Source organism: Neovison vison, chromosome 2 (assembly GCF_020171115.1).
Source record: "Neovison vison isolate M4711 chromosome 2, ASM_NN_V1, whole genome shotgun sequence".
NCBI classification, from domain to species: domain Eukaryota; kingdom Metazoa; phylum Chordata; class Mammalia; order Carnivora; family Mustelidae; genus Neogale; species Neogale vison.
The window spans coordinates 1,219,395-1,240,460 of record NC_058092.1 but is presented as its reverse complement, the minus strand read 5'-3'; the positions used below and the strand labels follow the sequence as shown (position 1 = coordinate 1,240,460).

The window sequence follows — 21,066 nt, the reverse complement described above, 5'->3', positions numbered from 1 at the left end:
GCGCCAGGACCCTGAGATATGACAGAAGGTGGGCGGGTGACAGCCTCTGGGACATGCTGGGAGGGGCCCTGCAGGAGCCACACCCAGGCCAGGCTGAGACTCTCGCTTGAGGACCCACAACGTGTTGGGATCATACCCGTGGGCACCCACAGTTAGCTTCGGAGACATCACAGCAGGGCCCTGGCCGGGCAGAGGCTATGGGCTTCCCTCTGCCCTTCGCTCATCCCAGGGCCTCCAAGGCTTTCCTCAGAGTGACAGCCCCCTGTGTCACTACCTGGCTGAGAGCCCCCCCACCCAGGCTGGGAGCAGGCCAGAGAAGGTGACACTGCCACCCGTCCCCATCTGCACACCTTTTCCCCAGTGGCATGGGGCTCAGCCAGGGGAAGAGGTGGCTGGTCTCAGAGGGACCAGGACACCAGTCCTGGGGGTGGAGATGCCTGGGCATGGCTGCGTCCCAGCAGACCTTGGGGGTGTGGCCCAGGGAAGGAGGCCCAGGGACAGAGAGACCGAAACCAAGCCAATGAAACAGAGAAGCCCAGACTCCTGCTGCGAGCAAAGCTGGGATGCAGACCAGAGACCCCTAGGAGAGACCCCCACCTTCTGAGCCAGACTCCGGACACTGTGAGAAGCGGGGGGGGGGGTCTGGGCAGCCCAGCCATGAGGATGGGAAGAGGCCATCGTACAGGGCACGTGGTGTGTGGACATGCCCACCATGACCTCCGGGTCCTCTGGGAGCAACTCCAGCAGTGAGGACAGCCTGTTCTCCCCCATAGCCCTCCATCACTCCTCCTGAGCACTGCTCTGGCCTGTCCTCCTTTCCAACATCTCCCAGACCCACTCTGGCCTCTGGCCTCTGGCCTCCACCAGCCCCAACCCACCGACGCTGCTGGAACACAGGCCTGTCCAGGCCGTTCCTGGCTCCAAATCCTCAAGAACTCTACTCTCCGGTCATGGAATATCAAACCCTTGAGCCTGGCACCCAGGGGGGTCCCACTGCCTGGTTTCCAGGGCCTAGAGCAAGGCATCTCCTCCAGGAAGCCTTCCGTGCTTGCCTTGTCCCTGGTGCTCACCCCCTCTGAGACCACAGCATCCACGGTCTGAGCCAGAGAACTTCACACACCATGTCACAAGGGGCTTGCCCTTGTTTTGAGTGTCGCTGCCTAGGAAGATCACAAGGTCCCTGCAGGCAGGGCACCACGTGCCCCCTGCCCTCCCCCCACCCCATGGCTTGGGCTCAGCTTCAGGGCAGCCTCAGGCGTGTGTCTGCTCAGCCTTGGCGGAGAGGAGTCCAGCCACACTGCCCAGCTGCCCCTGTGCGCTGAGACTGTCCCTCCAGGCGGTGCGGCCTCCAGGAGTAACAGATGAGCCCGTGAGAGCCCAGCGAGGACACGGGGGCCCAGAGAGGCACGCGTGGAGGCAGCCGGCGGCACAGCAAGTGAGGCGGGGGGAGCCGGCGCGCACGCCGAATCAATACGCCTAATTGGGGGAATGTGCAATTCTCAACCGGCTAAATTTAGAAAGTGTGTGTTTCATTTTTCACCAGCATCTGGTCTTAAGACGTCCCGTTCTCAATCAGAACTCAAGACAGTGTGCGGGGATCAGGTCTCAGTGTTGCCGGCTCCGGCCTCCCACACACACAGCCGGAGCCTGGGGACAGACCGCGGCCGAGCCCGGCCAGCGCTGGCACAAGTGCTGTGCCAGGCATCCCCCATGGGCACAGGAGGACCCGTGGGCGGCCTGACCCTCCCCCCAGTGCAAGCATTTCGCTGCCCACCTGAGGAAAGGGGAGGACACCCTGGGAGGGCCACCTCTGATGAGCCAAAGGTCTCGAAACCACTGCCAGCCCTCAGGGATCACTGACTCCCGACAGCACCTTTTCTTTGAGGGGGACACTGAGGCACAGAGAGAAGGCACCTGCCTCAGGCTCCTGGAGACCAGGGATCCAGCCCCCAAAGGGCCTCTGTCATTGGATGCAGTGGGTGTTTCCACCTAACTCTGATAGGTCAAGGCAGGGTCCACAAGCTGGGTCAGGGCTGGGCAGGGCCACGTCTAATACGGCCATCCACAGGCTCTCAGCTCCTGCAGGCCAGCCAGACCCCTGGGCAGCACAGCCCAGCTCTGGAGGGGGGGCTGGAAATGCTCCATGACGCCCTGGCCACCCCAGGGCAAACCCCCTGCGAGTCCCCCTGGCCAGCGGAGGGGCGAGGCTGGTGAGCCGGAAGCACACGGTGGACTCGAGCTGGTCCCGGCCCAAATGACTCCAGACCAGTTGAGCAGAACATGGGCCCCGCAGTGAGCAGCTTGTCTCCACGTGGCATGGAAGCCCGCAGGGGAGGTGCGGGGGTGCCAGGGCCCAGCACCTGGAGGGCAGCTGGAAGGGGCTTTCCCCGCCACGCAGAGGGTGCTGGGGATACCCTGTGGCCATCCCGGCGTGGAGAGGAATATCCCTTCCCAGGCCTCCCCGTGGGCACCCCAACCCCATAGCCATCACCCCAGCTCTGTTTCTGCCTTTGCCATGTGGTCTATGCCGGGCGGCGGGGGGTGGCTCTGGGGAGAAGGGAAGGGGGCAGGTGACACGGAGGGAGAGAGGTGGGGGCGGGGAGTGTGTCTTGGAGAGGGGGGAGGGGCACAGCGAGAGGCCTTCCCACAGACCCTCGGTCCCTCAGCCACCCTGGCTGTCTGTGGAGCAGTGGACCCTGGGCCCTGATGTCCCACAGTAGCCAGGCTGCTGGCTAGGCTCACCCTTCCTGTAACCTGCACATCCCCGGGCCCCCAGCTGGGCAGCTAGGAATTCAGTGTGACCCCAGCCCCAGCCCCCAGCCCTAGAGGAGGCCTCTGCCTACTGACCAGCATAAAGCATGCATCCAAACTACTCCCTGTGTAGTTTACAAAAACTATTCGGCTGACACTGGGTGGGCTCTTGGAGGGGCACAGCAGGAAGGGGCCTCAGATGGGGGCACTAAGCTTTACCCAGTGGGGGTGGGGTAAACAGAGGGAAAGGGATTGGGGGAGAGGCAGGTGAGGGAAGCAAGGGCCAGGGCCAGATCACTAAGGGTCTTAGAGATAAAAGCAAGAAGGTGTTATATGTAGTTGGGGGGGGTGCGGTGGGTAGAGGTGGGAGGGAAGGAGGGAAGGGAAGGGAGGTGGCGGGGAGCTGCAGGAAGCAGGCTGTCTGGCAGCCTGGGCAGCAGACACAGAGGTAGTTCAGACAGGGCGTGGCTGTGCAGGTGGAGGGAAGTGAGGGGACCTGCACTTGTGAGGAGCAGCGTCTGGGGTGCTCTTTGCTGCGACAGGGAACCTGGTGGGGGGGATCTGGGGTGGAGCTGTCCATGCTCAAGGTTTGAAAGCTCCAGGCAGAGCAGGCCTCAGAGGGTCCCAGGTGAGCTCGGGAAGGAGGGGGGGCTGGACACCCTGATTGGGAGCGACCCCCCAATGACAGGGGCCGCTGGCCAGGCTCCAAGAAGAGCCCCTGGCCCAGCTGGGCAGAACGCTGCTTGCCTGATGCTTATCTACTCTTTCCTAGCTGGCTGGAAAGATCTGGAAGACCCTTTCGTTCCACGGGCCAGGTCTGGGCTCGCTGTTCCCTCCCTGCCCGCTCCGGGCACAGGGGCCTGGGCCAGCGAGTGTCGGCTGTCAGCTCTGAGCTCCAGGGTGAGTCCGGGGGCGGGCAGCGGAGCTCACACCCCATGCCCTCCCGCAGCTGGCAGCAGGCAACAGGGACAGGGCTGGGCTACTCCTATGGCCCCAGGGATAGGGGGAGGAGGGGCCCTCACTGGTTCCCCCCTAAGCCCGGCAGGCAGTAAATTCCACCCTGTGCCAGGCAGAGCCCCCAGGGAGCCCCCAGAAGCCAACCTCCCTCTTGAAATCAGGGGGGGCAGAGCCATCTTGCCCCCAACACGGCCCTCCCCAGGCTCCATACACAGGGAGGTCCTGCAACCCAGTGCACCAAGCCTGGTCAGGGGAGCCCCCTCCCCAGTCCCGTATAAGCACCTGCCCATTGTGCAATCTCAGGGAAACCTAAACACCTTCTGCTAAGCTTGCTGCTGGCTGGGCTGGCCTCCTCTGGCCTGCCAGGGCGGTCAAAGAGCTAGCCCCCAGCCCAGAGGAGTCCCAGCCCCCAGTGTCAGGATGTGTGCTCCCTGGCCCCACCGAGGAAATGCCACAAAACCAGGCTTCCCCTCCAGAGGAAGCAACCCCCAGACCTCCTGCCACAGCACTCTCACAGCCTGGCTCGGCCACCGGCCTCCAGACGCCCTGGGGACCACCGCCAGCTCCAACCCCTGCTTCTGACCGCTGACCCCTCTCCTCCTCCCTGAGGCAGAGCCCCTCTTCCTGGCCTCGCCCAGGCCACACGCTCCCCCGCAGACTGGTCCGCAGGGTCTCAGTCCGTCAGGCTCCCATCTGCCAGCAGAGCCAGGTCTGTGTCCCAGAGCCCAGCACAGCTCTGACACGTCAGGCTCCCATCCACGGAGAGCTGGGAGCCGCCAGCCCCACGCTCCTCAGAACCAATCCCCATCGTGTGACCTGCTTCAGGCCACGGGAAACCACAGCTTCCGGGGGACCCAAGCCTGGAGTTTTGGGTCACCCTGTGGCTCAAACACAGACATAACAGCTCACGGCCGCATTCACCCAGCCAGGCCGGCCTAGAGGGGACAAGAAGCATCAGCGCCCAGGACGCCGGGGAAAGCGGCCACAACTGGCAAGGTTCAGGGAACCTGTCCCAGGAAGCCCAGAAGCCTGGCGTGTCTCCCCTTGCTGGAGAGGAGAGACCCTTCCCACATTCCCCGCAAACTGGAGATTCGAACTGGCCACCAGCTAGGACTGCGTCTGCCGGAGCGAGGCGGCCCCAGAGGAAGCCGACACCCACCGAGTCCTCGCAGGGGTCACGCAGGGCATGATGTCACCTCCCCACACCAGACTGCTCCCTGGATACAAGGCTGCCTGGTGGGGGTGGGGGGATGTCCCTGCCTGGGGAGCGAAGGAGCGCAGGGCAGGCACCGTCCAGGGAGCTGTGGTCACCTGCCCACCCGCTCCTCAGGGTAAGATCTGCTCCCGGCGGGCTGACTCCGAAGGGCATAGGCCACAGCCCCCTCTCTCTGGCCCCGGCCCTGCCCGGCCGGCAGCTCAGCGGGAGGCTAGATATCCGGGGCCACAGTCCCGAAGACGCGGGCCTCAGAGGAAACAGCGGGGGCACAGCCCCGCCGCCTCCTCTGTGACCAGGAGTGCTTCTGGGCTCCCTGGCACTGGGCGGCGGCGGCTGGGCCGTGCCCACTGGACTGTGAGGCAGCCGTTAAAAACCGGGCTCCAGAAGAAAATTCCCGGGTTTGAAGGGAACGCAGCCGCGGCTCAGCCCCAGGGTAGGGCTCCTCCGGGCGCGGTGCTGGGAGCTCAGAGACCTGAGTGAGCTCAGAGCCTCCTAGGAGGCGCCCACGGAGGTGGCCAGACCCATCTCTTCTCCATGTCTTCCCGTATTTTCCAAAGCATCTCCTCTGAGGAAGTTTCGCTTCTTGCTTTCAGAGTCAGGAAGAAGGAACTACAAGCGAGACGACACACAGAGAGCCGGCCGGAGGTCCCGGGGGTGGCAGGGGATCTGAACACGCTTTGAAGGTCCACACATCCTGTTCCTGCCCGGCGCACACAGGCTCGCTTCCCCTCCCTCCGCCTCCCGGCCCCGGCTCCGCGAGGACACAGGCCTGGACATGCACCGCAGCCTCCCCAAGCCGGGCACCCACACGGGGACAGGAAGGCAGCGGGACCCGTCCGCTCCAGGCCCCGCTGTCCCTCGGCAGCCCCAGCCAAGCACTGGGGACGTCCAGAGAGGGCGACAGGCCTGCTGCCCCCGCTGCAGGAGACCCCACAGCTCCAGCCCGAGAGACCCCGCCGTCTCCGGTCCCTCTGCCCGTCGGGTCCAATGTTAGGACCTCGTTCAGCCCGCAGCATCCGGACCCTCCTCGGCCTGGACCCTCTGTCCGGAAAACTTGCTGCGTGAGCTTGCGGGAGTGACTGAACGTCTCTGAGCACCATGGGGCCATATCACACATCGGGACAGGGCACAGTGAAAGAAAGACCCTTCTCGGCCCAATGGCCCGGCATCTGGGGGGTGGGGGCATGGAGTGGGGCAGCTCAAACTGGCCTCCCACCCCCACCCCCACCCCCAGAGCCCATGGACTGTCCGACCCCTGCCGGAGAGCTCCGGCTGCTACAGGCGGCCCATGCCGGGGATGCGGGCCCAGGTGCCCAACATCTGAGGCAGGTCCTCCGGAGTTCTCCCACTGTAAGCCCCTCTGTGCCCTTGGGGGAGAAAGGAGATCTGGACCCCCCCAAGAGAAAGGACCGCACGGCAGCCCCTCCTCCCCTGGCTGTAGGAGACGCAGACTGGGGAGCAGCCAGGTGGCTCCCGAAGATAGCAGGGTCCCCAGGGTGCCCCTCCCCCGCCAGCTCTGTTACAGAAGCCCTTTGCGGGTCCCCTTCATACACACACCAGCTGGGGCCGGGGTGAACCTGGTGCTCCCCTCCCAGAGGACAGACCCTAGCCTCCAAAGCCCTGGAGGGAGTGCTGGTCTGTGACCAGGTGGCCAGAGGACAGCCACTCCCGCTCCCCCGCTAAGACCCTGTCCAGCACCCTGTGTGGCAGCGCACCCCGTCCGGCAGGGGGTGGCCTCTGTGTCTGTCCTGCCGAGTCCCGAAGGCCTGGCTCTCACCCGGCCGGCCCAACATCGGGACCCCAGGGCACCAAGAGCTGACCGGCCCCCTGCAGAGCCCGGTGTGTTGTCTGTCAGGCCAGAGAGTGGCCAGAGGCGAGCTCAGGTCTCTACCGGCCCCCGGAAAGGCCCCCGTGCCGCCCGCCCCTCAGAGCCTGTGCCCGGCACCCCCGGCCCTCCTCATGCTTGTCTTGAGCTTGTCGGAGAGCAGCTCCAGGGGTCTCCGGACCCTCACCCGCAGAGCAGCCTCCAGTCGCTCGAACTGGGACCTGCAACCACGGATACGCAAGGACAAGGGTGAGCAACCTGCCGTGGGAACGGCTCCTTCCGGGCACTGTCCCACAGTCCCAGCCCTGGTCCTGGCCGCTGGGGTCCACGCACTCAGCTCTGGCAGGAAGGCGCCTTTCTCCCACCACAAGTGGGCCGCGGGGCTGAGGCCACACTCGCTTCCCCGCCAGGAACTTGGCGCCTGCAGCCCATCGCAGACGCGCGGCTGGGAGTCCCGGCATGGGTGGCACAGAGCAGGCAGCGGGTGACGGCCCTGCCCCCACACAAGCCACCGACCCAGGTCCCAAGAGGCCAGGACCCCAGAACAGACCCCAGGCACACACCCCCTGGGCACGGCCTGAGCCTCCCCCCGCCGCGCACACACACCCCGTCTCCCCTTCTGGGACTGAGCGGGCACCAGCGCTCAGCTCAGCAGCTGCGGCTCACGGCAACCGGACAGACGTCAGTCCAGACCCGGAGGAACCCCCTGGCCACCGGGGAAACAGAACTATAGCCACTGACTGTCCCCAAGCAGCCGCCAGGACACGCGGGCTGCTCCATGGCCTTGCTGACTGTTTCCAGGGCCCAGGGCCTCTCCTGCCCTGCCTTTGCTCCGTGGTGCTGCCCCAGGGAGCCTTCCGGAAGGACCTGCCGCAGCCCTCGGCCCAGAACCAAGCCAGGGGCCTGTCTCATCTGCATCCGCACCCACGAGCCAGGCACGGAGGGGAGGCAGAGCACAGGGGGCACTGGTGGGGGACAGAAAGCAGGATGTAGGTCAGGCAAGGGACAGGGCCAGGGGTAGGGGACAGCAGTCTGAGGGTGAAGCCCGTTCCTCCCCCACGGCCCCTGGCTCCCACAGCCTCCCCCCAGGGCCCTGCCTGGCTCCCCGTTCTCTGTTCCAGCCACCCCTTTCTCTGGGTGTCTGTCCCAGACTGAGCGGAGCAGCAGCCCCAGGGCCTGGGCAGGGGGCGGTGGGCCTCTGAGCAGACGTGTCCCCTTGGCAGAGGAGACCTGCTGGGACATGCCTGGGGAATGTGGGAGAACAAGCCGGGTCCGGCCCCTCGGGGCACAGGGGCGCACAGAGCACACACACAGCCCCCTCCACACACACACGTGCACAGAACCTCACGGGGTGCGCGCCAATTCCTGCCACATACACGTGCCCACGCGCACTTCCCCCGCCGCTACCCTGAGGGGCCGCCCCCGAGCAGGCAGCAGAGAGCCTGGGGACGAGCAGGTCCTCCTGGGCAAATCTACCCACGGGGACGCACGCACATGGGCCACCACCCCGAGACGCGGGCCTGCTGGCTGGGCCTCACCCCGATGGCCCTCCGTCTTGGCTCTCCTCCCCAACCTCCCGAGAGAGCAGAGTCAGGGTCCCACCTGTTGCCCATCCGCCCAGGAGGATCCAGAAGGAGCCAGGGCCCCTGCACCAGCCGGCAGAGGCCAACCCGCTGTTGCTCAGACAAGAGCGAGAGAGCTAGCAGACTTGGGGGCTCTCCCGCTCCGGGTGGGCACCAGCAGGGCCCCCGGCTCCAAGCCCAAACTCCCGAGTCAGGGGCTGGCAGGACCCCAGCCCAGAGGTAGCAGCTCCGCCCTGGCCCGAGGGGCCTGAGCCGTGGGACCGGGCACAGACGTGCCCCAGTGGCCTCCGCTGCACCCAGGGCGCGGGAGACTCAGGACACGGCAGCCAGCTGTCCTGGGGCGGAAGAGGATAAGCCCCCTGCCTCTTGGAGAGCCTCGCCCAGCCCGCAGGCGCCCACCGAGCAGTGTGGGAGTCTTCCACGTGGGCAGACCGTCCCTGGCTCAAGCAAATTATACGGCAGGAGAGCTGCTGCAGCCGGAGTCTGCGGGCACCCACCCTGCCCTCGGGGAGGGGCTCTCCCACCTGGCCAGGCTCGCCTGCACCCCTGTACTCCTGTGCGCTTCCAGGCGTTGGAAGCCGAGATGCCACGAACGAGCGTAAGGTGGTGGTTCCGTGGCACATTCACGTGGCAGGACCTTCGCTAGACACGTACCTGAGATGTGAGCACTCCAGTGTGCACGCGACACCCCCGCTCCCCGGAAGCTGGAGAGGAGACCGCATGCTCCCAACCACTGCGACCTTCTTCCGGAGACCACAGATGCCACTGCCTCCAGGCCACGGGGAGGCACAGACCAGACGGGCCCAGGGACACCGAGAGCCTCCCCGGGATGCACAGCCCGGCTGTGCTGAGGACCCCCGAGCTGGGCCAGGATCCCAGGGGTCCCACTGTCCCAGACAGAGCTGGCAGGCAAGCCGGCAGCCCCAAAGCCATCTTCCTAACAGGAAAGTCTGTTCCCTCTGCCACCCTTGCCCTGGCCCTTGAGTGGAGGACACACCCGGGCTGCAGGCAGTGGGGGCTTGACCTTGCTTGGGTCCCCTCTCCCACTCTTAGCCCCAGCCCTGCAGGAAGCCTGCATCGCCTTTGCCTGAAGCCGTGGGGAGCCCCCCTCGGATGCACTTGTTTCTGGACCACAGTTCCTGCTCAACTAGAGGAAAGCCTGAGTCCTTGGATGAGGCCACCTCAGCCCCCCATCTTGGAAAAAGACCAGCAAAAAAATGTCACCCTTGTGCACTGGGGACGGGGCACACCAGCCACCGTCGGCATCGTGTGCTGGGCCCCCGCCCACGGCTCCCCCTGTTCTGGGGGCACAGGCAGAACTCTCTCCCGGGAGGGAGGACTGGACTCCGAACCACGTCCGTGTCTGACCAGAGGCCTCACTCACCCACAGGCAGAATATTGATGTTCAGGAAAGACTGTCCGGTCCTCAGATTGGGCCCTGGGTCCCCCGGTGGGGGAGCCATCGTGGAGGGTGGAGGGCTCTAGTCGGCCGGGGGCAGCAGGTGAGAGATGGGGCTGGCCCGGGTCACCAGCCGGGGCCAGCTGTGCGCGGGAGGCCGGAAGAAGCCGCTCTGATGTCCCTCTGACCCCGGGGCCCCCGGCGTCCCCCTCTGGAGTAGAGGCTGGACCTGTGTGACATCACACACCTGGAGAGAGAGCAGGGCGGCGGGCGTGAGGCCTGGCCGGCCATCCGGGCCAACGGCAGGGGGGGTGGGGCACTTGTTGTAGGACAGCCCGGCTCACCGCCCTCCGGAGCCGAACAGCCCACCCAGGTGAGGTCACCCCAGCGTCACCAAAGTGTGACTGTTGCCCGGTGCTGGGACCTTCCCGCAGCTCCATGATGTTCAAAGACAGAACAGGCATCGTTTCACAGAAATCAGCCTGGACCTTTGGCTGTGAAGGAGGAGCCGGCGTGCTGCGGGCCGTGGTGGGGCGGGCCCCGGGGCCCAGAAACGGCCGAGGAGGCTGCCCACTCACCCTTCCCACAGCCGTTGGCACCGTCCCCCCGGCCCTGGGGCTCAGGCCCTTTCAGCCACCTGACGGTCTGTGCAGGAGATAGAACCCCTTTGTTCTCCAAACCCCTGGTGGGGCCCCAGGCTCCTTCTGCCTCCTTGTGCCCCCCAAGTCTCAGCCCCCCTGGCCTCTGCTCAGGCTCCTTTCCAGCTTGGAACCCCCACTCCAGCCAGCGAGCTCTCCTCACAGCCACGGCTGCCTCCTTGCAGGGACTTCCTCCTCCCTGGGGGCCAGAGAGGGGCTGCAGAGGCCGGTGGGAGGCCACTGGGCCCAGGACAGTTTCCCGGGCTAGCCTTGGGGTAGGCCTCGGGACACCTGGGCCCTCCAGACACCCAGAGCCGTGCTCTGCCCAAGGAGGAAGCATGACCCAAGGTGGGCAGGCCCAGGCTCCCCACGGCGGCCCCCTCCCCCGGTCCCCTCGGATCAATCTTAGCACAGGACGCTTGAAACCCAGGCCTCTGATGCCCCCTCCAACCCCCAGGAGTCTGTCCCTCCCTCATCCTGGCCCGCTCCGGCCCCCCCGACCTCCATCGGCCTGCACCCTCCAGTAGACCTAGAATTTGCCCGCCATGAGCTCTCTGGGGTCCCGTGCCTCAGAAGAGCACGGGGAGAGACCAGGTGGCCCCAAGGCCAGGGTACCCAGGGTCATGGGTCGCTCCCGCCCCAGCCCGGCTGTGCCCACTACAGCCCTTCACAGGCGCACCCTCTGCTCCCGGTCACCCCTCTGCGCGCCCCAGCCCCAGGCTCACCGGCAGGTGTGGGGTCTCCTGGCCCAGGTTCACCGGAGGCAGCGGGATCGTGCAGCCCACCAGGTCGGAGCAAGCTCCTGCCGCCGTCCCAGCCGGCTACTGCCGGGTCCCCGAGCAGGCACCGCGGCTTCCTGCCGCCCCGGGAGCCCAGGATCCGTGCCCGGACACGTCTGTGAGCGCGGGCCGGGTGTGGGGCTCAGCAGGGCTGGCACAGCAGAACCTAATTAGGCAACAGCACCCCACCGCAAGCCGGGGCGCGGCCGTTACGGACGTGAGGTCAGCCCTTGGCATAAGCCCGGCCGCACCTGGCCGTGTGAGCGGAGCCCCACCCCGCTGACCCCTGCCCCTCAAGCCGTGCCAGGCTCCCCCGTGCTGCCCCCCCTTCCAGCCACACTGGCACACTGGGCCCCCTGACAGTCTGGGGGCCCGCGGCCGGGTCAGCAGCCTCGGGAGTGGGTGCTGCGGGCAAGAGGCACGGCCCTCAGCCGAGCTGCTTCCTCCTTGCAGGGCCCCAGGGGAGGAGGGGGCCCTCCTGTCTCTGGCTCTCAGCCTCTGGCCAGACTCCCACCCAGATGCCAACATCAAGTCCTGGAAACTGGCCACTGCCCACAGGTGACCACTCATAGATGACATTGTTCAGTGCCAGGCTGGGCCAGGCCGTGGGACAGGGCAGAGAGGCCCACCTGACCCCCGCCCCCCCAGGGCCAGCCTAGTTAATCAGGACATACAGCCCAGGCCCAGACAGGTGGGAGGGCCAGGGCCCAAGTCCGTTTGCCAGGGGCGTGACGCTCACACCCAGACGGGCACACCCACCCCACAGAATGGCCACCTGCTCCCACCAAGCCGCAGGGGACAAAGGGACCCGTCGCCTGCCCCTCCTAGTCCGTGGTGCCCCGCCCACCCTCGCTGCCCTTGCGCACCGGGAGAGCCAGTGTGTGTCCCCCCACGCCCCAGTTGCGGGGGGGCTTCCTCCCGGTGCAACTCTGATGCCCACCGCACCCCCTCGCGGTGCCCTGCAGACTCCTCGCGGGAGTGCCGAGGGGCCCCCCGCGAGCCCCTGCCTGCCCCCAGACACCTCCTCCTCTGGCCTCAGCGCCCCCCACCCCGTCGGGCGTCACCAGGTCTGCCTCTCCCTCCACTGGCGTCCACTGGCTGGGAACGACCCCCGGGGCGGGGAGGGGGGAACAGGCCAGACACAGGTACCAGCTTGGGACCCCCCGCTCTGCCCCGGAGAGAGCAGCACGCAGGCCCCCAGGGCGGGGAAGAGGCCGGCCGCGGCACTGTGCAGGGGACGCACAAGAGGAACGCCAGGCTGCGTGGGAACAGCGGGAAGGAGAAGCTCCCTGGGAGCACAGAACTGAGCCAAGGAAGCAGAGACCAGAGGGGGCACGCCGGAGGGGGCACGCTTCCCAAAGTGCGGCCACGGGGAGCCCCAGGAATCCCCAGAACCCCCAGCACGGGGCACGCGGTCTGCTCTGTCCGCACAGCCTCCTCTTCTCGCCTGCGCCGACTTCAGCGCGGCGGCGGGTGAGGCTCTGCACGGACCAGGCCGCGGCTCCAGGCCTCGCCGGGTCAGCCCTCCCCCCGCCCCACCTCTGTCACCAGGCACCCAGAGTCACGGAGAGAAGCCGCTGCCCTGGGGACTTCTGGAAGGCGAGCTGAGGTTCCCAGCGCCCTGTGTGAGCCGCGGGGCGCGGGCGGCATTGGCGGGAAAGAGTGGCTGCAGCCCGTGCGCTGGGTGGCCTGCGTGCGCCTCAGTGGGCGCCGGCTCCGAACCCCGCAGGGCAAGCCCGCCGCCTGGGGGCAAAGCAACAGGATCTGTTGCCGATGACATTTGAGCTGAAGTCGAAATGAGCATTTTGGGGCGCACGGACCCGGCACGGCAAGTCTGATGGCTTCCAAGTGTCCGAAGGCATTTCCTCACGGCGGCGTGGCAGCGCTAGGGACAGAGACTCGGGCGTGTCCATGTCCAGGAAGTCTGCCCCCGCCCGCCCCGGCCCCCCGCCCGCCTGCCAGTGCTCGGGCAGAGGGAGATCCACTCACAGGGAAACACGGACCACTGGGAGCGGGGAGGCAGAGCCCCGCACTCAGCCGCGACTCCTCCGTCCTTGGCTGTGGTGGGGGTCAGGACCACGTGCTGTTCTCGGGGGGCTCCTGTGTGTGCGCCCATCCACCCGGCCCCCGACAGCAGGTGCAGTGGCCGCGGTGCAGCCACGGATGCACAGCCCGGCCCCTTCCTCCTGCCCGGCACGGCAGAGACCTGCACCCCCAAACAGCAACACCCCCTTCTCACTGGATTTGGTTTTTGGTGGAAAAAGCTGCTCTTTATAAAATATTATTTATATTAACGTAAACAGCCACAGCCACTGCGGAAAACAGCACGGAAGTTCCCCAAAAACTATAAATAGAAAGACCGTAGGACCCAGCCGCCCCGCCGCTGCGCTGCCCGCAGACACACAACACGGATCCGGGAAGACGTGAAGCCCCCGTGTGTCCCGCAGCCGCGACGGAAGCACACCCGCGTCCACCGCCAAGTCGAGACGTGCCACACACGACGGAGGACTCTGCCGGCAGCAAGGGGGAGCGCCGGCCGCCCGCCGCTGCGTGCGTGGACCGAGGCGAAACCAGCCCGTCCAGGAAGGACAAACACGCGATTCCATACGCACGTGGAACCTGCACAGCCAACGAACAAAGACGCAACGGGCTCTCAAGTGCAGAGAACACACGGCTGGTTTCCTGAGGGGAGGCAGGTGGGGGCGGAGGGCCGCGGACTTCCAGTCACAGGATAAGACGTCCCGGGGACGGACGGGACAACGTGGGGGCCGCCGTCATCAGGACGGAGTCCCGTCCGCTCGCCGGGCCGCGTGCACGCCCGGGACTGCTGGGCCGCCGCCCGGGCCCCCGAAGCCGCCGCGCACGGCTCTCCAGTCCACCCCAACCGCCGACGAGAGACCTCTGCGGAGCCGCGTGATGAGTCCACGGTTATCCAGGAAGACTGCGTCGAGAGAATTCTTTGAGATGACGAGGTTTCATACTTGGTGAAGGGAACACCGGATACTAATCATAACCAGGAGGCACGGGTGCGGTTCACCAGCAGCTCCCGGACAAACCCTCGGTGGGCGGTTGGCGCTGTCGGCCAATTTCCACGTAAATGCGCCTGCGGCAGCCAGTTTCCCGCCGGGAAGAAACGCAGCCACCGATGTCCCCGGGGACGGCGGCCGGGCAGACGCTGGGACCCCGCGGCTTCAAGATGAGGGCGCGGACACCAGCGTGACGTGACCGACGAGGAGACCAGAAGGGTGACCGTTTGTCACCTCACGTTTCTGATACAACTCCTATGCTTCACGTAATTTAATTCGTTTGATTTGATTTTAACAGCGGCCGTGTGTCGCAGCCCGCTCGCGAGCCCGAGCGCACGACCCAGTCCGCACAGCACCAAACACCCCGGGGACCCCAGAAACGGCTCGGCCTGGAAACGGGTGCGGAGACCGCCTTGCGCTCTGCTAAGACTGAGGTTTTAAAATGACGGCAAAACCACCCCATCCGTGCTGAGAAATGCCAAAAACAGAAGATGCACCCTGAAATCCACCAGGGCTCATCCCCGGGGGACCAGACAGGCAAGCGGCCGTCCGTCGTGAGGACTGGACCCCAGCGGCTGTGCTTGAGGACTCCTGGGGTCAGAACGCGCTGGAAAGCACAGCCCGGGAGCTTCTCTGAGCCTTGGTTTCCTCACCGGTCGAGCAGGGTGCTGCGCTCCCCTTCCCTCACAGGAGACGGCAGGCACGGGGTCCACACGCGGGGGCCTGGAGAAGCCCAGCCTGGCGGGCAGGCGGGCAGGTCCCTGGAGGGCAGGCACAGGTCCCTCCCGGTCATCACGCCCTGGGACCCCCATGCCTGGGGACATGTTCCCATGCTCGCACCGGGAGCACGCCCTTGGGGGCAGGGCACGCCTCACGACTGGAGACAGGCCCGGGGAAGCTCCCACACCCCGCCCGCGGGCCAGAGCCCCTGCCCCGCCTGCACTGCATCTTCTCCCCTCGAGGGCCACTCGGGCCTGACAGGCAGCTGCAGGCGGAGACATAAGGGGGCAGTTCTGCTCAGGGGTTAAAATGGAATCCTACAGCCCAGGGCCCGTGAGGGACAGCAGAGACCCTGCCTTGAATGCCTCCATCCAACAGCTCCCCTCAGCCCAGATGAGATGCTGAGTCTCTGGGGTGGGGGCCAGAGTCTGCTGACATCGAGAGGTAAGTTGAGGTTTGGGACAGGAGGAGGGCAGAGGCGCAGAGCCGGTCCCCACATCCCTGTCCTTAACCCAGAGCTCACTGAGTTCCTACCAATGACCACACACCCTGAGGCAACCCCATACCCACCAGCCAAGCTGCCAAAAAGCTCCAGAGCAGAGGAGGGAAGAAGGGGCTCAGAGGGGCCCAAGGGCTGGCCACACCCCCAGGACCCTCTGCAGAAGGGGACCCTTCAGGCAGAAGGGACAGGGTGTGCGAAGGCTCTGTGGCAGAAAGGGCCCTGTGATCCGCGGGCCCAGGGCTGGCACGGAGCCCGGGTCCCAGTGTGGACGGAACTGCGATGGGGCTCCCGGCATCCTCCAAGGATTCACCCGGAGGAGCTCGCGTCTCAGTTGGGGGAACCTCCCAAAGTCCTGCCTGCCAGGCTCCCCTTCACCTGACAGCGCCCAGACCACCTGCTGGGCCACCGATCAAGGGGAAGGAGGGGCTGTAAGGACCCTGCCGGCCTCCAGCCCAGGAGCCACTGCTTTGGGGCGCCCTTTCCTGCCCTCGGCACCAAAACGAGAGGTCCTTTGTTCCTTTCTTGTTTGTTCAGGAACACTTCCGAAGCCCCTCATGGAACCAGGACCCCGCAGTGACCCGTCAGAAGTGCCACACTTGTGTGGCTCACATCTCAAGGAGGCAGGCAGCAGACCACGTCCTCTGATTATAAAGGACCGTGCAGGGGACCATGCCCGCGAAGGTGAGTGCAGCGGGGCGGGAGCCTGGAGGGACCTGAAGGTGTCCTTGTGGGCGGGAGCAGCCTTTGCCTATCAGGGCACCCATGTTCCTGCGCCCCTCTTTTCAAGGTGCCCATAATATCCACGGGACCTCCAGTGCCAAGGTCAGACCCAGAACTCTGTCTTCAGGCACTGGGGAGCCTCTGAAGGTTCCGGAGCAAGGACAGGACAGTTCGGTGCCGCAGGGGAAGTGGGGGGGAGCCAGGCGCTGGCCAGGCACTCAGCCCCACCACGTGCCCAGAGCCACCAGATCCAGTGGGCCCCACCCGGCCCCGGCCTTTGGTGACACAGAAGGTAGGTCACGCCTGTTTGTCAGTTTATAACCAATAAACGGGCCAGAGCAATGAGCGAGCGGACCGGCCGGAACACCCAGAGCCTTTTGCAGGAGGCTTCAGCCCTGCCCACTAGCCTCTCTGCTCACAGGAGAACCCCCGGGCACACTCAGGGCACCCCGGGCCACACGCGGGCCTCTCAGGCTGGCAGGGGCGTCCGTCCCGCATGCGCACCAGGCCCCGCAGCCCTTGTTGCTTCAGGCCAGGAAGGTCATGGGCCTTCAACAGCCTCGGTTCTCCAACCCTGCCGCGGAAATCTCCCATCTGCCTCTTCCCGGGTCACGGGGCTGCACCCCGAACGGGGCCGGAGGAACCAGGAGCTGCTGCCCTTGACGGCTGCTGATGTCGTGCAAACCCACGTTCAGGAACCAAGTGGCTGCACCGCTGACGCTGAGCACGTGCTCCCAGAGCCCTGAGCTGGAGGAGACACCGGCGGGACCCGGGGAGCGCCTGCCCTGCCCTGGGTCACGTGTCCACGCAGTCCCTCCGCCTTCCACAGGGGGGAGCCCCTGCTGCTGGCCGGGGCCTGCACGGGGAACAGAGCAGGGAGCCCGTCAGGAGGTTCCCCCAGCCTGACTTCCCCAGCACCAGCACCGGCACCCAGACAAACACTGGCTCTGCCCGCAGAGGCTTTCACCACCTGCTGCCCCCTCTTCCCAGGACCCCGAGCCACTCAGGCCCCCAGGGCCATGCCCCCCAGCACCACAGCCAGGCCCTGCTGCTCCCGGAGCCCGGGAGCCCCTTTGGCAGAAGACCCAGGAAGGGTGGGGACCTGCCCAGACGCGGCAGCCACAACCAAGAGGCTGCCCGAGGACAGCGGCACCCCAGGAGAGACGAGGAGCCTCCAGCACCCAATCCCTCAGAAGTGGCCCCCCGCCCACAGCCCCACCCAGGACACGGCCCCAGGACAGGCCTGACCTGCCCGCTCCCCAGGACGGAGGCCACACCCCTGGCTGGAGTGAGGGGAGCGCACGGGTGACCAGTGCCACTCCCGACACCCTGCCCAGCCTGCGGCCGTGCTGAGGCTTCCCCATCGGGCTCTCCCTGGTCCGTGGGTCCTCACTCTTGGGAACCCCACTCTGCAGGGGCCTGGCCTTCCCCCAACTTTCTCCCTGCAGCCCCACAAGACCCTCTCTCTTGTCTGGATGGAGCCCTCCCTCCCCTTCTGCCAGAGCAAAGCCTCCTCGTCCAGGAAACCCTCCTGAACTGTCTCTTCCTTGGGCGTCTTCCTTAGCGTCTTACACCAGCCAGCTCAGTCCGGGATGATGGCCGAACCTGCGTGAAGACCCCGTGCCCGTCCAGCAACAGGCAAGGCCATTAGGGAACAGCTGTGGGACCGGACAGACCTGGGACCTGCCTGGTGCCTGCTTTTACCCGAGAAGAGCCTCTCTGAACTTTGGTCGCTTAGCTCTGCCACATGACGGTAACCCCTTCCTCCCCCAGCCCGAGTTCGGCTTCCTGTCCTGGCTCTGGTGGAACCCTGACCACGGCCCCGAGCCCCACAGCGCCAGGCTGGCTCTGCTCCTGCCAGACATGCTGTTCTGCCGGGAAAATGCCATCCCTGACCAGCACGAGAACACACTGGTCCCCAGCCACCCTCTGGCGCCCTGAATCACGGACATCACCTCCCAGACAAGGCCGAGCTCCAGGCCCAGGCTCGGTTCTCTGGCCCCTCGTCCTGACCCCACCTGACAAGCCCCCCAACGGGGCAGTGCTATGGGACCTCCACCCCTCAGCTGAGAAGGCCTCTGTTCAGGGGCCGGCAGGAGTCCAGGGTTGTGTAGCCCTGGCTCTGTTCTGGGGTGCTGCCCTCCCCTCCACAGGCTGCCCCCACCCCTTGCCCACTCGCGGCCACTGGATGTTCTTGCCAGCCGGTGGAGTGAGGTGCGTTCCTGGGCCGCCAAGCCCTCCGGGCAGTCACGGGGCGGAGGAGCCTGTCCTCGGTGTTTGTCCAGAAGCTGCTCCCCACAAGGCAGCAGTGCCCTCCTTTGCTCAGCACCCGCAGGGCTCCTGCCCCATCAGGGACACACACACAGCCTTCTCCATCACCCTGTGTCCGCCTGGATTGACATCTCTGTCTGGGAACCCCCACTCCCAGTCCAGGACAGGGACGCACCCCACCTGGCATTTGACCTGAAGCTCCTGAACCCTGGTGACAGCGGAGGGAGTCATGCCGAGCCTGGCTTGGTAAGAACGGGGGCAATGAGCTGACCCACACCGTTTTTCCTTCTCTCCTGCCGGCACTGTCTTCCTCAGCACCTGTGTGTGCCGGGCTTGGCGACACAACGGCCACCCAAGCAGGAAGGCTATGCCAGGTGGAGCCGGCCTCCCTGGCGAAGCAGAGGGACAGACAAGCTGCCCAGCGGACCACTGGGCGGCCCCCTAGCCTGCTGGGTGGCGCTGGGTGGAGGTGGGAGATGAGGTGGGGACCGAGGTTGAGGTATGCAGCGGGGCTCCCGAGAGGGGCCGGAGCAGACATCCAGGAGGAGGCACGGGGGACACTACATGCTGGGAGTTAGACTCCTGCTCCACGCGTGGCCGGGACCCAGGTGACCCGAGCGCTGCCGTCATGGGCCCCTAATAAACACCAGCTAATTCTATCAGTGTTCCCATTTCACAGCGCGGAAAACAGAGGTCCGGGGCTTAAGGCAGCCTGTGTGTGTGTGAGAGCTCCCTGTAAGTGACCGAGGCCTGTGGAGGTCGCAGCTGGTAGGGTCAGACTGGCTGGCACGGAGTCAGAGGTCAGCACAGCTAATGGCTCGGCGTCCACGGGACACTCCGTTTAAAAATGGAGCAACCCCTACGGAATGCCCAGCCCACAGACAGCAGCCCCACACCAGGGCTGGACTCCCATCGGCCACCTCAGCCCCTCGCGGGTCCACACAGCTCTGTGCCTTCCTGAGGGAGGAGGTCAGAGTCACTCTGCCACCGCTTTGAATTCTGATCCAGGTTCATTCTAGGGTGAAACTCACTCCCTGAACCCGGGAAGGTCTGCCCACTGACCTGGCGGAGCAGATGGGCTGACGGCACCACCTGCCGGCCGCTCTGCCTTCTGACTCCAATCCCAAGTCCTCTTAGGGCCCCCGGGGCAGCCCCCCGGGTTGGGAACTTGAGTCTGAACCCTGTGGGGACCCAGGTCCCAGAACAACACACTTGGTTTGGTCGCATGGTTCTTGGCCTTGCCCTGCCCAGGCGGGAGGCCGCAGGGGGGAGCTGCCCGGAAGGCACCGTCCTGAGCAGTGCCCGCGGGCGGGTGGGACAGGCCAGTGAGGGCAGGAAAGCTCCACCGCAGCCGGGTGCCGGTGGGCGGGGCTGTCTGTGCAAACCCACCGGCCAGGGCTTCTTTGGGACCAGGACGCCGAGCGTTTCAGGCTGGTGGACGCAGCTGGGCAGAGACTTGTGAAGGACTCGGGGTCTTCCACCGGCCGCCCCCAGCCGAGGGGTCTACCCTGCACTGCCCACTAAAGCCTCAGGCAGCCTCGGTCTCCAGGAAACAGGGGCAGGGGCTCGGCTCCAGAAGGGCACGGGGTCTCCAGTGGCAGGAGGGACTGTAGGAACAGCCCAGCCGCGCCTTCCCTCTCGGAGGAGCCCACAGCCCGCGGGCCGCCCGTGAGCTCCGGGCCGGTCTCCCCAGCCCGGCCGCAGCCTGGCGGCTTCTCCGCGCGCCGCGTGCCCGCAGAAGAGGGCAGCCCGTGGGGCCTAGCCTGCGGCCTGGCCCGCCCTCCGTGCGCCCCCCCCGCCGCCTCGGGCAAGGTCGGTGCGGCCTCGGCGGCTCCCCAGCCCTGCGGAGCCGAAAGTGCGCGGGGCTTCCCCTCCGCGGCCGGGCCTGACGCCACGCAGGTGGGCCTGGGGCGCGCCCTGGCCTCCCTCGGCCGCCGCACAGGTGCGGCCCCGCCCCTCCGCCCCCCGCCCGCCCCCCGCCCCCGGCTCCAGTGCCGCCGCGGCCTGCGGCTGGCCCTCGGGCTGACCCAGCGCTCGCCCTCCGGGCGGCGGGACCCTCGCGGAGCCCAGCGCCCGGCGGCCCGCTGGAGGAGGGGCGGCGCCCGGCCGGTCATTGTCACCGTGGACCCCCGAGTCCTGCTCGCTCCCCACGCAGCGACCCTCGGAGCCGGGACCCGGCCAGGCGCCCACGCGCCAGAACCAGGCCCCGCCCTCGCCACACCCCCGACTCCCGGCCCCGCCCCCGCCCCGCCCCCGAGGCCCCGCTCCGTCCACGCCCCCAGCCCTCATTGGTTCTCTCCCCCGGACTCCGCCCCCGGCCTCGGGCCCTGCCCTCGTTCCCGTCGCCTCCAGCGCCGCACGGCTCCGCCCCCCGCCCCCCGCCCCCGCCTGAGTTCGGACCGCCCCTCCACGCCTCGCGCTCCCGCCCCCCGCCCGTGCCCGCTCCCACGTCGCCTTCCACCCTCATGGCTCCGCCCCCAGCCCCGATTCCCGCCCGCGTTCACGTCGCCACGCCCCCTCGCGGCCCCGCCCCCGGCCCCTGCCCGCGTTCACGTCGCCCCCGGCGCCGGACGGCTCCGCCCCGCACGCAGCCCGTCGGTTCCGCTCCCGCGCTAGGTCGCGCAAGGCCGGCGCCGCACTCTGGCGTCATCAGGCTGAGCCCGCGTGGGCGTGGCCAGG

General features: G+C 66.9%; 1 protein-coding gene across 4 annotated transcripts in view; it reads right to left on the bottom strand.

Annotated features, from left to right (window-relative positions):
- PLCH2 (phospholipase C eta 2) overlaps window positions 1-11,227 on the bottom strand; it is a 64,725-nt gene extending 53,498 nt beyond the window's left edge. For all 4 annotated transcript variants that reach the window (XM_044236965.1, XM_044236966.1, XM_044236967.1 and 1 more), the window contains exons 1-2: window positions 11,095-11,227; window positions 9,717-9,978 (exon numbers count right to left, since the gene is read on the bottom strand). In XM_044236965.1, coding sequence (XP_044092900.1) covers window positions 9,717-9,795 — 79 coding nt within the window. In that variant the 5' untranslated portion in view covers window positions 9,796-9,978; window positions 11,095-11,227. The remainder of the gene's footprint in view (window positions 1-9,716; window positions 9,979-11,094) is intronic.
- Window positions 11,228-21,066: the final 9,839 nt, after the last annotated feature.